The sequence below is a fragment of the Apodemus sylvaticus genome, chromosome 21 (assembly GCF_947179515.1).
Source record: "Apodemus sylvaticus chromosome 21, mApoSyl1.1, whole genome shotgun sequence".
In the NCBI taxonomy this organism is placed as follows: domain Eukaryota; kingdom Metazoa; phylum Chordata; class Mammalia; order Rodentia; family Muridae; genus Apodemus; species Apodemus sylvaticus.
In genome coordinates this window covers 1,729,620-1,742,993 of record NC_067492.1, presented here as the reverse complement: position 1 = coordinate 1,742,993, position 13,374 = coordinate 1,729,620, and the positions used below count along the sequence as shown (strand labels likewise).

Below are 13,374 nucleotides of genomic sequence, written 5' to 3'. Positions count from 1 at the left end.
AATTATCTCTTCCCATTGATCAAGGGAGATGTGTTAAACTAGTACATTCAGTATTCATTAGCTTACAGGTCTATGCTATGGTAAGGGTCTAAGGGTCCCCGGTCCCCTTTGGCTGACATCCTTGGAGACAAAGGCCTATATTTGGTAACAGTGCCTCCTTTAAGCTGGTCTTTAGTTTCAAAATTGAGCTTCATAATAGAAGTAGGCTATGCATATTGTTTACCATTGGTAGGACAAAAGAGACAACTGCTAAGTGTTCACCAGCTCAGCAAACCTTAAGTCACAGGCCTATGAATGCCGCCATTTATCAGTTATGGCAGCAAATTTGTATTTTGTTTTTGTTGTGGTGGTTGGTTCACTGGTTGGTTTAAACACAGGGTCTCGTGTAGCCCAGGCTGGCCTCAATCTCACTGTTTTGGTTAACCTTCATTTTCTGATCCTTTTGCCTCTATCTCCCAAGTGCTGGGATTATAGGTGTGTTTTACAGTGTCCAGTTTATTCAATACAGGAAATAAAGCCAGGATGTCCTACATGCTTGGTGACCATTTTACAAACTGAGCTACATTACCAGCCCTCTGAATTTGGTCTTAACAACAACGTCTTCCTCTTCCTCTTCTTCCTCCTCCTCTTCCCTCCCTCCCTCCTTCCCTCCCTTGATTGTTTGTTTTTGTTTTTGTTTTTGTTTTTTCTAGACCGGGTTTCTCTGTATAGCTCTGGCTGTCCTAGAACTTGCTCTGGAGGCAAACTCACAAAGATATGCCTGCCTCTGCTTCCAGAGTACTGGAATCAAAAGTATGCACCACTACCACCCAGCCCGGTTTTAACTTCTCATCTGAGCTTTGTGTTTGCTATGTAAGGGATGTCAGCTACCATCTATGTTGGTATTTACCAAGCCTCAGTAAGAAACACTAGCAAGTTGGCCGCTCTATTTTAAATGATGTACCCAAACTAAAGTCACAGGTTAAAGTGGAGTCTGTAAAAACTCAGCCAAGATATGATATGGTTCTTTTCTCAAAGGTCGAGTGAGAGGTGTCCCAGTTGGTATAGTGGTTACCCACATACACGAAGCCCTGAGTTCCATACCCAGTGCCACATAAACCAGGTATTCTTCTGATTCCAGTGTTCAGGAAGTGGAAACAAGGGGATAAGGAGTTCAGAGTCACAGTGAATCCAAGCCCAGTCTGGGTTACATGACATCCTGTCTCAGAATAATAAAGTAAAATAACAATAAACTAGATGTGGATAAGATCATAGAGTCTGTAAAACATTTCAAAGTCATTTAGTCAAGAGTCAGCTCTGAAGGCTTGGCAGTGTCATTCAGGCAGAGCACAGAGCATGGGCAAACATTGAGTCCTATCCCGGCACCTCAGAAGAACCAGAACTGAAGTGACATCACTCTTGGCATGACAAGGCAGGTGTCATTCTCTTACTGACAAGATGCATCTCTCTCCCACAGTCCAGCTCACGGCCGGCATCGCAGAGTGGTCGGCACTCCGTGTCAGTGGAGGTTCAAGTACAGCGACAGCGCCAGGAGGAGCGAGAGAGCTTCCAGCAGGCCCAGCGCCAGTACAGCTCCCTGCCAAGGTGAGCAGCAGCCCTCAGCGCTGTAGAAATGGCCTTCCCAGCTTGGACCAGGGTCACCAAGGAGTGGGGAGCAGTATGGCCATGCTTGACTTGGGAGGGGCACTTCTTGGCAGCGCCACTAAGGCCAAAATGCCCGTTCCAAAAGTGAAATTGCGCCCCTATTGGTAAAAAGAATATAATGCTACTTTTGCTTGTCTGGCTCTAGGGTTCCGGGGTGAATGCTCCTGCGTGCACCCAGGCTCTATTAGTTACAGCAGGAACAAGCACTCATATCTGTTGATGCGTGGCCACAAACCTCATTCTAATTGCCCCCTGTCTCTGCCATCACTCTGTATAGAAGTGTAGAGAGTCCCAGAGGTATCTGACTCATTAACTGACAGTGGAGCAAGAGAAGCTTCTAAGAGGTGGGACCTCAGCTCCAGGTGTCCTCTGTGAAAGGGCCAGAACATGCATATACACACACTGAAATTGCTACTATGTTTCTATCTAAGTCTTCCTCCCAGGAACTACATAGTGCAGAGTAAACATTGAAAGCACCACAAATTTTTTTCCAGACTCCTTCAAACCACTCACCTCTATATGAGGGCCATTAGATATTTGTTTCTTCCATCTCAAAGAAAAGGAATGAATTTGAGCCAAAACAATTTGTAGAAGGTGGGTGCTTATCTTATCAGCCAATCCTGATGGAAATGGACTTGCATCTCTTTCTGATAAAGGCAAGTTCTTCTAAAGTTAAGTAATCTCCATCATGACTTCCTCAAAGAACTGGACATTCACTGTTGTTAGTCAAAGGGAGATAAGGCAAGCTCTCCCTATGCACTCACAGGGTGTTGACATGCTAACCAGTTCATTCTGCTGTCTCTTTGCATTTGTGATTCTATATATCTTTGGAACACTCTCTTCATCTTGTGGTTGTATAGGGATTAGCTGTTGAGGTCATTTAGCCTATGCTGGGTAAGAGGCATTGAGGTTTAAGTCTGCACAAGGTTCTTTGGAGATTTCCCATCTTGCCAATAAACAATTCAGGAAAATGAAGGAAATGAATGGCTTTCTCAGAGTCCCAGTCAGTAAGTCCTTCCAACAACATACTTGAATCCCATACATGCTGACATCCTCCCCTATTCATGACCGGAGTCCAAAGCCACCCAGGAATCCCCTTCTGGAATTCAGAATGTTATCAGGTGTGAGGCTCCCTCTGGTGCTCTGTGGTTTGGGACTTTGGAAAGGGCCCCTTGTGTGAATTCACCTCCCATTGGCCATGTTGCTGGCGTTCTATCTCAAAGGCAAGCATGAGGATGGGATAGGCTTATACACTGGCTGTGGTCCCACCTCCAAGGCCACCTTAGTGGGCCATGACACATCAGTCCTCTACAGCAGAGCTCTAGGGACTGTGTTCTTGTTCATGTTTGGCTAGACCAAAGCTCAAGCCGACTGACTTCTACTCTTGGAAGCACTACAGCTGCTTGAGTATTGTTCCCACAATAGAAAAATGAATTTTCCCTCCTGGCTGATTGTATCTTCCTAGTTTAAGTAATTTCATTCACTTCAGATGTAAAAAAAAAAAAAAAGCAGAGTAAAGGGTTATGTAAGTTTCAGCAAGAGCAACCAGGAGCTCTCAGCCTCATACTCTTCTCTTGAGGAAATGGCTTCCATGCAAGCTTTGGTATGTAGGGGGAAGGTTAGGCAGGAGAACCTGCCAGCCCTACCACTCACAGCTAGTTGCTGCAAGCAGTGGTATGAATTGATTCTAGCAGAAGATCAGAGAGGTTGTGGGCCGCCTTCATAAGCAACAGTCAACTCCAAGTTTGGGAAATGTTTTGTTCTTGTCAGAGCGCTTGACCTCTGATGATTCGTGCAAACAAGTTGTGTGCATTGGACACCAGTGTAGTCTGGCACACAAGCTCAATTGTGGAGTGAAGCATTAACTAAAACAAGTGAGTGTACAGTAAGATGCCCAGAGGGTCACACCAAGCTGACCTAGGTATGACTGTGAACAAATCCATTGAGAGCACATAGATGGCTGCCATTGCTGTGGTATTTTTGAATGACCACGGGCAGGATATACAACTGTTTGTGGATTGACCATCATTAGGCACCAACTCTTGGATCCTAACCTACTTGTCTCTGCAAGAGAGGGATAATTAACAGTGCACCTCCTACTTCTTCCCTTTTGTCCCAAAAGTGGTCATCATCCCTTTGTACCCTAAATCTAGAAGCTAATATTAGACACTGACTTGCTCTCCAGATCCCTTAAGTCATTTGAAGAGAGCCAGTCTCTATTCTGTGCAGTTTACATTTGGTGGTTCACTGATTTCTCTCCAGTACCTTATACAGTTAGCAACTATAGCCCATCTGGCAAATGAGATAGTTTGGGCCTGGAAAACACAACTCCTCCAGGCCACACTGTAACCAAGTGACAGTTCAGAATCTGAATCTCTGTGGTTCTAAACTATTCTTCCCTATGCCAGGTACTTGGATGTTTAACTTCTAATGTAGGCGTGTGTGTGTGTGTGTGTGTGTGTGTGTCTGTATATGTGTCTGTTTCTGTGCGTCTGTGTATATCTCTGTGTCTGTGTATTATATTGATGACTATTCAGAACATTCAAATGCTGATCCATTCTTTCTCTCTTCCCCCCTCCCTCTCCCTCTCTCTCTGTCCTTTTCTCTCCTCCTTTCTTTTTCCTCTCTCCCCCTTTACCCCTTGCCATGTGTACAAGTAGGAACATGTTTATGCATGTGCACTGGTGCACAGGCACATGTGTGTCCATGCCTGTGGAGGCCAAAGTACAATCTCAACTAATATTGGCCAGGCATCATCAGTATTACTTCCCGAGACAAATGTCTCTCCCTGGACCTAGAGATCCTTGGTTAGGCTAGGATGGCTGGCCAGAGAGCCCCAAAGATCCTCCTGTTTCTAAGCACTGGGATTACAAATATGAGCAGTCACGTGTGGCTTTTTACATGGGTTCTGGGAGATTTAACCCAGGTATTCATGCTTGCAGAGTGAGCTCTTGGTCACTGAGCCATTTCCTCAGCCTTCTAAACAGGAAACACTGTCTGCCTCCTTTTCTTCCTTTCTTGCATTGATTCATTGCTAATTCTTTCCTAATAAAGAAGGTATGGACACCAATAGCTTCCTCGCCAAGGACAGTAAAAGACGGGTGGGTTTTTTTTTTTTTTTGTGTGTGTGTGTGTGTGTGTGTGTGTGTGTGTGTGTGTGTGTGAGAGAGAGAGAGAGAGAAAGAGAGAGAGAGAGAGAGAGAGAGAGAGAGAGAGAGAGAGAGAGAGAGAGAGCATGTTCCCCATACCCTATTTCAAACCTCAGGAATTTCTTTATTTTGTTCTCATGTACTCATTAATCTGAAGCAAACTTGATCTACAAAACAAGTTTCTCCTCCCACAGCATCTTCTCCTCCACCCCCACAAACATCAGTGAATTTTCACAAATTTCAATGCAGAAAGAATCTGCATTCCCAGGGTGGCCAAAGCTTACCTTTTTGTGCAGAGAACATGCAGGGTCAGGGAGGAAGGTGGCTAGCTATAGTGTCAGGAGGTCATGGGTGAAGAGATGACATTTGTCAAATCCCAAACTTCACCCTAACATTATCTGTCACCATCTCTGGTAGGATTAGTTTATGATTTTTTTTTAAGTGAAGACAATCAGTGCTTTAAACAAGGGAACTTAATTCGTCCCACCTGAGGATTCTGCTGTGGCTCCCATGAGGAGAGCCAGATGGGAGCCACTGTTCTCAGTGGATCACAGAGCTGGTGGTGACACTGAGAGTTTATTTCCGTCCACAGTCGTCTCCCTCAATTTCAGCCATGTGGAAAATGGGCAGGTTCTACACTGGACCATATTACCAGCATTCCAGAACATTCCGATGCTGATCACTCTGCTCCTATGGGAAACATAGTGGCCTCCCATGGTATCTTCATGCAAGAAGCTGATGCAGGCAGGCTCTACCTACTGCCACCAGATGCTTTTCGTGTTGATAAATGGAGTAATAATACATTTTCTTTATGACTGTTCTCTCCTCCCCCTTCTATTTTCAAGGAGGAAAAATAGGGCATGTCTTCCTTCCTGGCACAAACTTGTTATGCTTTATCAAAGGCAATCTTATTGCAAATTCATAGAGGTATCTAGAACTTTGATAGTAAATTAAAGATGTTTCAGAATCATGTTCCCTGAAAATCACAGCCAGCCTCCTGCAGAAGTAGTAGGAGGTGAAGTTTCTGTGCAGTGTGGGTTTGCCTCCCTATCCTGGGGTGATAGGAAATGATTTATCTAAGTTGAGATGTGGGAAAAAATAGTGTTTCTAGACAGGAAGTTGTGCAACCCTAACCTGTGCCAGTTACTGATACACAGAACTCCAGAGAGCCAAGCTGAAGATTATAGGGGGCTTCTTGCTGCATTACTTGTTTTGTTGATGATTTGTTGTTGTTGAGACAGTCTCGTCACCCAGGTTAGTCTTGAACTCACTATATAGTCAAGGATGACCTTGAACTTCTGATCCTCCTGCCTCTGCTTCACAAATTCTGGAATTATAGGCATGTAATACAACCCCTGGTTTATGTGGTTCTGGGGATGGAGGCCAGGCATCCGGTTTGCTAGGCCAGTGCTCTTGCAGCTGAGCTGGCCCAGCTCATACTTTATTTTTTGTCTGAGCTCATACTGCAGTCTATCACATAAGCTGCCTCATGACAGAGTGATGTCCCAGTCTCTGGAAGATGAAAACGAGCAACCTGCATCGTTTTCTAACATCCTGGCAGCAGCTAGATACGCTGTTCATGTGGGTAGCTTCGACCTGAACAGTAGCACTCAAGTGAGCAGTGGTACTGCAAAGCTAGATGCTGCTTATACACTTGCATCTGTGCCCACACTACAGGGGACCTGGTTGCCCTGAGGAAAACAGAGGGCACCTCAAGCTAGGAGAAGCACCTGTTCCTGAATATCTGCTGAGTCTGCTTCTGTCTTTTGTTCTGTTAGCATTGATCACTTAGCTGAAACTAGAGACTGGCTGAGTACAATCAAGTTTTTTTTTTTGTTTATTTGGTTTTTGTGGAGTGGCTACATATTCAGTGCAGATGCATGTGTGTGCACATGAAATCAGAGGGCACCCTCAAGTGTCATTCTCCAGGAACTATCTACCTTGTTTGTCTGAGGTAGGGTTTCTTGATGGTCTGGAGCCTCACCAAGTAGGCTAGGCTAGCACAGCAGCTCGCCCCATCGATCTTCTTGTCTCTCCTCCCCAGTGCTGGAATTTCGAACGTGTGCTGTCTCACCCAGCTTTTTGCATGGGCTTGGTGGCTTGAACTTAGATCATTATGCTTGAGAAATGACATGGTTTAGCAGCCCAGGTATTGGTATCTTCCCAAGCTCTGATAATCAATTTTGAGATCTCCAGCCCCTGACCATGATACCTGGTGGGTGATCAGGTCATGATGATATTTGCTAAAGCCTAGAGATTTATTTCTCTCTCTCATCCCTGACTGACTTGTTTGCTTTATTGCTAGACAAAGCAGGAAGAATGCCAGCTCCATGTCCCAGGATTCCTGGGAACAGAACTACGCCCCTGGCGAAGGCTTCCAGAGTGCCAAGGAGAACCCCAGGTATTCCAGTTACCAGGGCTCAAGGAACGGCTATCTAGGTGGACATGGCTTCAACGCCAGGGTCATGCTGGAGACCCAGGAGCTTCTCCGACAGGAGCAGAGGCGGAAAGAGCAGCAGCTGAAGAAGCAGCCACCAGCTGATGGAGTCAGAGGGCCCTTCCGGCAAGATGTACCCCCTTCTCCGTCTCAGGTAGCCAGGCTGAACAGACTGCAGACACCCGAGAAAGGGCGGCCCTTCTACTCCTGAGCTCAAAGGAGGATGACAACATTTTGTGTCATGCAATAAAGGACGTTTCCCCATGAAGACTTGCGCTCTTGGAGTTTTAAAAGACCTTTGGTGGTACTACAGAACGCTTCTATCGCTGGTATCAGTGCCTTTAAGCAGCATGAGCAAAGAAATGGAAGGCCTTAATGTCTTTGCCACTGCAACTCTCTCGTGGAAGGGACCCCACCCCATCCCCACCCAACCCCAATCTCAAGTTCAAGGCATCAACTACCTGCTTCTCTGCAGTACCGGAAACTTCAGCTCCATGCCTAAGATGCCTATGGACGTCACAGCTTCATCTTAAGAGAGTGGCTCCCGAAGTTGCAGATGTTGCTGATGCCCATTCCCCCCGGAAGTGACGTCTCAGCCTCTGGTAGATGGAAGTGATTGCGGCGCGCATCAGAAGGAGGGCTTTCTAGAACTTTGCAGCAGGGGTACCCCTGTTCTCCCACTCAATCTGGGGTTCCCTTTCTTTCCTCAGATCCTCGGGGCATGAAGGCTCTAAGGTGGTAGTGAAGAAGCTAAGCCATATGCCAGTGCTGTTCGGTTGTGGGGCATGGGGGGTACTTTCCAACTGCCTTATAACTCCACTACCCGTGTCACAATGGTTCTAGTCTGCGTTTATAAATACACGTGTTCAGTCACGTTCATGACACTTGGGAACAAGGGACATGAGAGTGGCCTGTGTGCATTGCACCCTGGGGAAGGAAATAGGAAATGAGGGAAGATTCTCTGAGTGAACTTAGGCCAGTCTATCCTATCCTTATTTTACTTCATTTGTGTCACAGTAGGTTGGCAAGGAAGGCACCGAGTGGGACAAGGAAAAAAGTCAGTCACTTTGGATTCTGAGAATCAATCTCGATACTGCTTTTGAGATTGGAGCCAGTATTTGTCTCCTATTCCCTTGTACTGTGTCCCTTCCTGAGGAGGGGACATTACTAAGTAATTCTGTTGTTTATCATAAAGACAAGAGAAGAGCCATCCCACTTGAGAACATTTTGATGACCCCCTGAGCACCAGGAGTCACATTTTTGTGCATGCCTGTGTGATGAGGCCCTCCTCATGTCCCCGCTGTTCATCTGTTGGTCTGAACATCCTGTATTGTAAACCAAGGCTGGGTTGCTAAAGTGCCTGTGAATCTCTATATGAAAAAAAAAAAACAAACAAACCTTGAGCAAAAGGCTCAGAGTACCATGTATTAACAAAAAGAAAAAAGAAAGAAAAAAGACATGTATTGATATGCCTATTTTTTTTTACCATTGTATTTTTTGTGTAGACTTGTTTTTAGAAGATAACGCGCAGTGTCCACAGGCGCCGTGTCTCCCTGCATCTGTGTGAATGGCTTTATCTGTTAATGACTTTCAGTGGTTTTTAAGTGGTATTTCCAGTGTAAGTAAGTGTGGTGACCTTGGACAGCAGTGGCTTTCTTGCAGCCTTCTTAAGCTGTGAGGGACAGCTGTCCCCTGTACATATAAGACTTCTAATAAAAGACATATTTCTTCCTGTTCTTTGCAGTGTCTCTTTTTTTGCTGGCAAACCCCCTCCTAGCTGTTTTTTTTTTTAAGTATATTAACAGATGTCTTTTTTAAAAAACATATTTAGTAAAAGTGGAAAGTTTCTTCTTCTATCTATGCAAATACAGGATTAAGTGAGGGAGTGTTTGACCACCCAAGGAGAGGGAATGGGAAGTGCCAGAGCTCCATTTTTTTCTTTTAAATTTTTATATATTTTTATTCGATTCATATTAATTATATTGTTTCTCCCTTCCTTCTTCCAGCCCCTCCCATGCCACCTACTCCCTCTGAAATACATGGCCTATTATTCTTTATTATGGTATATATATATATATATATATATATATATGGAGCCATTTATTAATAAGGATTGCAGAAGACCTGAAGAGCCCAAAGGAGCCCCTGGGAGGTATGGGCTAAAGGACTTAAAGGGAAGAGATCATACAGAGTACCACATATGTCTAGTGCTATCTTTGGTGATATTGGCCAAAGATTCTTATTGATACAAGAAAGGTGACTAACCACCACCCCATGGGCAGTAACCAACACCTCCTCTTGTGGGCTTCCCCTTTATAAACAAAGTTCTTTTTTGTGGCCCCCTACTCTCCCACCCCTAGTCATCAGAACAGGAGGGTTTTGGGTATCTGATGAAGGTGGTGATATCACAGCCCTTACTGTGGCCCCCTAGACAGCCAAGTGACATCACAGCCCTAACTGTGGCCCTCCAGTCAGCTGACAGGTGATGTCACCTCCCTCTGTGGCCCTCCAGACAGCTGACAGCCAGGTTACATCACAACCCTAACTGTGACCCTCCAGACGGCTGACAGCCAGGTGACATCGTGTCCCTCTAACCAGCTTCCCCATGCCTGGAGTTTCACTTGAAAATGCACCTGCTGTCTACACTGTAGCAGGCACAATCACACAGTACAGAGCACCTGTGATTCAATGTTTGTGCATTTGGTGTGCTTCCACATCATCCTGTGAGGCCTCAGAACTCAGCCAGGCACACACACACACACACACACACACAAACACAGTCAAAGGCCACCTGTAACCAAGCAGGAATGGCATTATTCCCACTTTTGTTTACAGTCACAGGAAAGCATGTCACTAAAGCCTTGAGGACCACCTGGGATGACAGCAGTCCCCTCCTTTGGAAAGCATAGTGCACCAGAAAAAAAAATTAAATATCTGTAGAATGCTGTCTTTCTATTATCTTTTATTTCCCCCTTTCTCTTTTGAAAAAAAGGTTTCTTCAGTGATGACACATAAAGAGATAATCTTCTTTTCTTACTTCAGAGACAGGATATCACTCTTAATAAGGCAGGTAGCGAGAGCATTCACAGGTCAGAGAGTGGGAATGTAGGAGGGGCAGTTTTAATGGAGAATCACCTTCAGCTCTCAGTAATGACTAGATCAAAAGCATGCTGGATTAAAGTGACTTTAAAAAACCATGTGAGGGTGAGGGTATAATTCTGAACATAAGCTTTCTTTCTCTTTTTAAAAGCAAGGGGCTAATAGTCACTCTCGAAGTTCCTGATAAAGGTAAGGCTGGCATTGCCCTCCATATAGAAGATACCATTTCCTCCATTAGATGGTTTCCTGTCTGTCTTCCTCTCTGCCTCTTTCTCTCTCCCCCCACCCTCTGTCATACACACACACACACACACACACACACATACATAGTACATACACACACACCACACCCATATTCCCATACTACATGTACAAACACACACACTATATACATACCACACACACGTGTGTATATACACTCATGTAGCCCACCTGCATACCCCACACATATACAGTACACACATACTACACAGACATACACAACACATACCACATGTATACTCACACACACACAAGTTGCATTCAGCTATAAATGATCCATTTTTCTTTTCTGATTTACATTTTACAGCAAGCTCTACCCCTAGCTCTGGGGCAGAGGCGACTGACAGGGAGAGAGACTGACCGAGGAGGACAGTGCAGGAACAAAGCCAACTGCCCCCACAGAGAGCTCTGAAGAGTTCCTGTTTTTCCAGCTCCTAGGATCAATTAAATGTGCAGAAAACACCCTTTCTCTGAATGGCTGATGGTTCATCTCACACCATTGCTGGCTTCCAAAAGCCTTTTAATGGTTTAGTCCCAGTGGAGCTGTGGGTGTCTCCTCACTAGCCATTCTCCACAGCATCACTGGCCTCCTGGAGCAGTGCAGAGGCTTGGTACAAGGCCTCTATGAAGGATTTTTATGAGGTAAATGTTTTAAGTACAACTTTGAAGGGTTTGCTGTTTGAACAGTCTAGCTTAGGACTCAGTGGCTCACAAGTGGGGAAGGACTGTATATTGTAGTTTGCAAGAGACAAGATAGACAACATGAGTATCAGAACCGGCCTGGTTTTAGGGTTCAGCTCATGTGTGGCTTGCTTTCATTCAATATCCATTGGTATTGGTGGTGGTGGCAGCAGCAGCAGCACACATCTCTTCATTGTTCAGTGCAAACCCTAACTTTGGTCCACTATTATGGCACAAAGATTTCATCAAAAACCAAAGATCCCGACCTAGTCTTGGGGGTAATTCCAGCTACTCCTAAGACTGGAGGATCATGGTTTGAAGGCCTGCCTACACTATTGATACTTTGTCTCCAGATAAAGATGACAAAGAGTTAGGAATGCTGGGTAATGCATGTAGATTCTTGGGTTCTATCCCTACCACACAGAGGTAGGGAAAGATTATGTTTGTGATAGTTTTTATGTTCTTATTTAATGCTAACTGTGCTTTTCATTTAAACTAAACACAAAAGAAGGTATGAAGAGATATAAAGTCAGTAATATCATTTTGGTAGGCAGGGAATACAGCTCTGATAACTACAGTACCCATCTAGCTGTGCAAAGCCCTCCCTAGGTTCAACCCTCAGTACAACAAAAGTTTAATTAATTATGTTGCTCCTAATACTATCCATGTGTAATTAAAGTTATATATGTGTATAATGTATACAAATACACACACTGATATGTATGCACATATAATGGCCTTTTCACAACATCTCATATTTAAAACATTTGCTTCTTACTGGAAAATTTGAGAAGTCACTATGAATTCACAATGTGTTAAGGAGAAATCGTACTCCTCACTTGCAATTTTAGGTCTTGTTAATAAAATAACTCAGAGGAAAGCTCAATGACAATTTTATCTGAGTTTAAAAGAAAAACCCCAAAGCAGTGAACTGTGAACCTTAGCAGCTGCCTGAAGTAGAGGAAGAGAGAGAATCCATGCCATTTGAGTCAGGTCAGTATGCAGGTCAGCCTTGTGATCAAGAGGCATCCACTTGGCAAAAAGGGAGGGAGGGGAACTTCAGAGAGGAACAAGACCAAAAGTACCAGAGAAAGCATGCTGAGACACAGAAAGAAAAAATGGAAAAAGTAGCACTTTTCTGAGTAATTCAGAAGTAGACAGACTTACAAAGTTGTCTAAGGTCTTGTAAGCAACTACTCCTGAACATTCTACAATGTTCACTGACAATGGAGATTCTGGGAAGAAAAACATCATATTAAAGGGATAATTTTCTCTCCTATCCACTTAGCGTGGCTTCAAGTGGTACTGCCTTCCTGAAGGGTGGTCCTTTAGACAGATGAATCAGCTGACCAACTACCAAGCCAGATCCTCTGGATCTGAAGGAAATAGCTTTACTTTAATGGGCCTTTACTGCCACCGAGACATCTTGACCTCAAGTCAGGGTCTGCTTCAGTCCCTTATTAGTGACTAGAGGTTCACTGCATGGCTCCAGCATGTCAGCGTTCATGACTAGTAGACCAGAAAGAATTACTTCCTCTTAAAAGGAATCTCATCATAAAGAGAATAAGAGACAGCTTATTCTAGAGGCAAATACTAATGATCATGGCTAGGAAACATAGATTAGATTACCTCAGATACCATTTGTCCCAGTGAGGAAACAAAAACAATCATAAATCAAAAGTACTTTCCAAAAATAGCTTGGTGGAAATGTCAGGGTATGGCAAAATGGTGGAAATCTCAGCTACAAGCCACAGGTGCTAGCTGCTATCATTCTTAGCTTTGAAGTTGATGGGAGCAAAGAACCTATTCGTGTGTGTGTGTGTGTGTGTGTGTGTGTGTGTGTGTGTGTGTGTATTCCTTCCAAGGATGTTAGGTCTCACACAGGAGGGCAACAAATGGCTATTTACAGGCTAAGATAACCCAAGACAACCTGACCTTGGACCTGCAACATAGCAACCTTTCCATGATCACTGAAGTTCTGATACATCAATGACCATTGAAGAATGTTTTAGTATAGGTATGATTTTTTGTGTGTGTATATATGTGTGGTTTTTTTGTTTTTATTTGTTTTGTTTTGTTTTGTTTTCTGGGAACTTCAGGGAA

General features: G+C 44.3%; 1 protein-coding gene across 8 annotated transcripts in view; it reads left to right on the top strand.

Moving 5' to 3' along the window:
• Positions 1–8,967, top strand: part of Pard3 (par-3 family cell polarity regulator) — a 548,938-nt gene extending 539,971 nt beyond the window's left edge. For all 8 annotated transcript variants that reach the window (XM_052166623.1, XM_052166619.1, XM_052166621.1 and 5 more), the window contains 2 exons: positions 1,457–1,584; positions 7,099–8,967. In XM_052166623.1, coding sequence (XP_052022583.1) covers positions 1,457–1,584; positions 7,099–7,441 — 471 coding nt within the window. In that variant the 3' untranslated portion in view covers positions 7,442–8,967. The remainder of the gene's footprint in view (positions 1–1,456; positions 1,585–7,098) is intronic.
• The last annotated feature ends 4,407 nt before the right edge of the window (positions 8,968–13,374 follow it).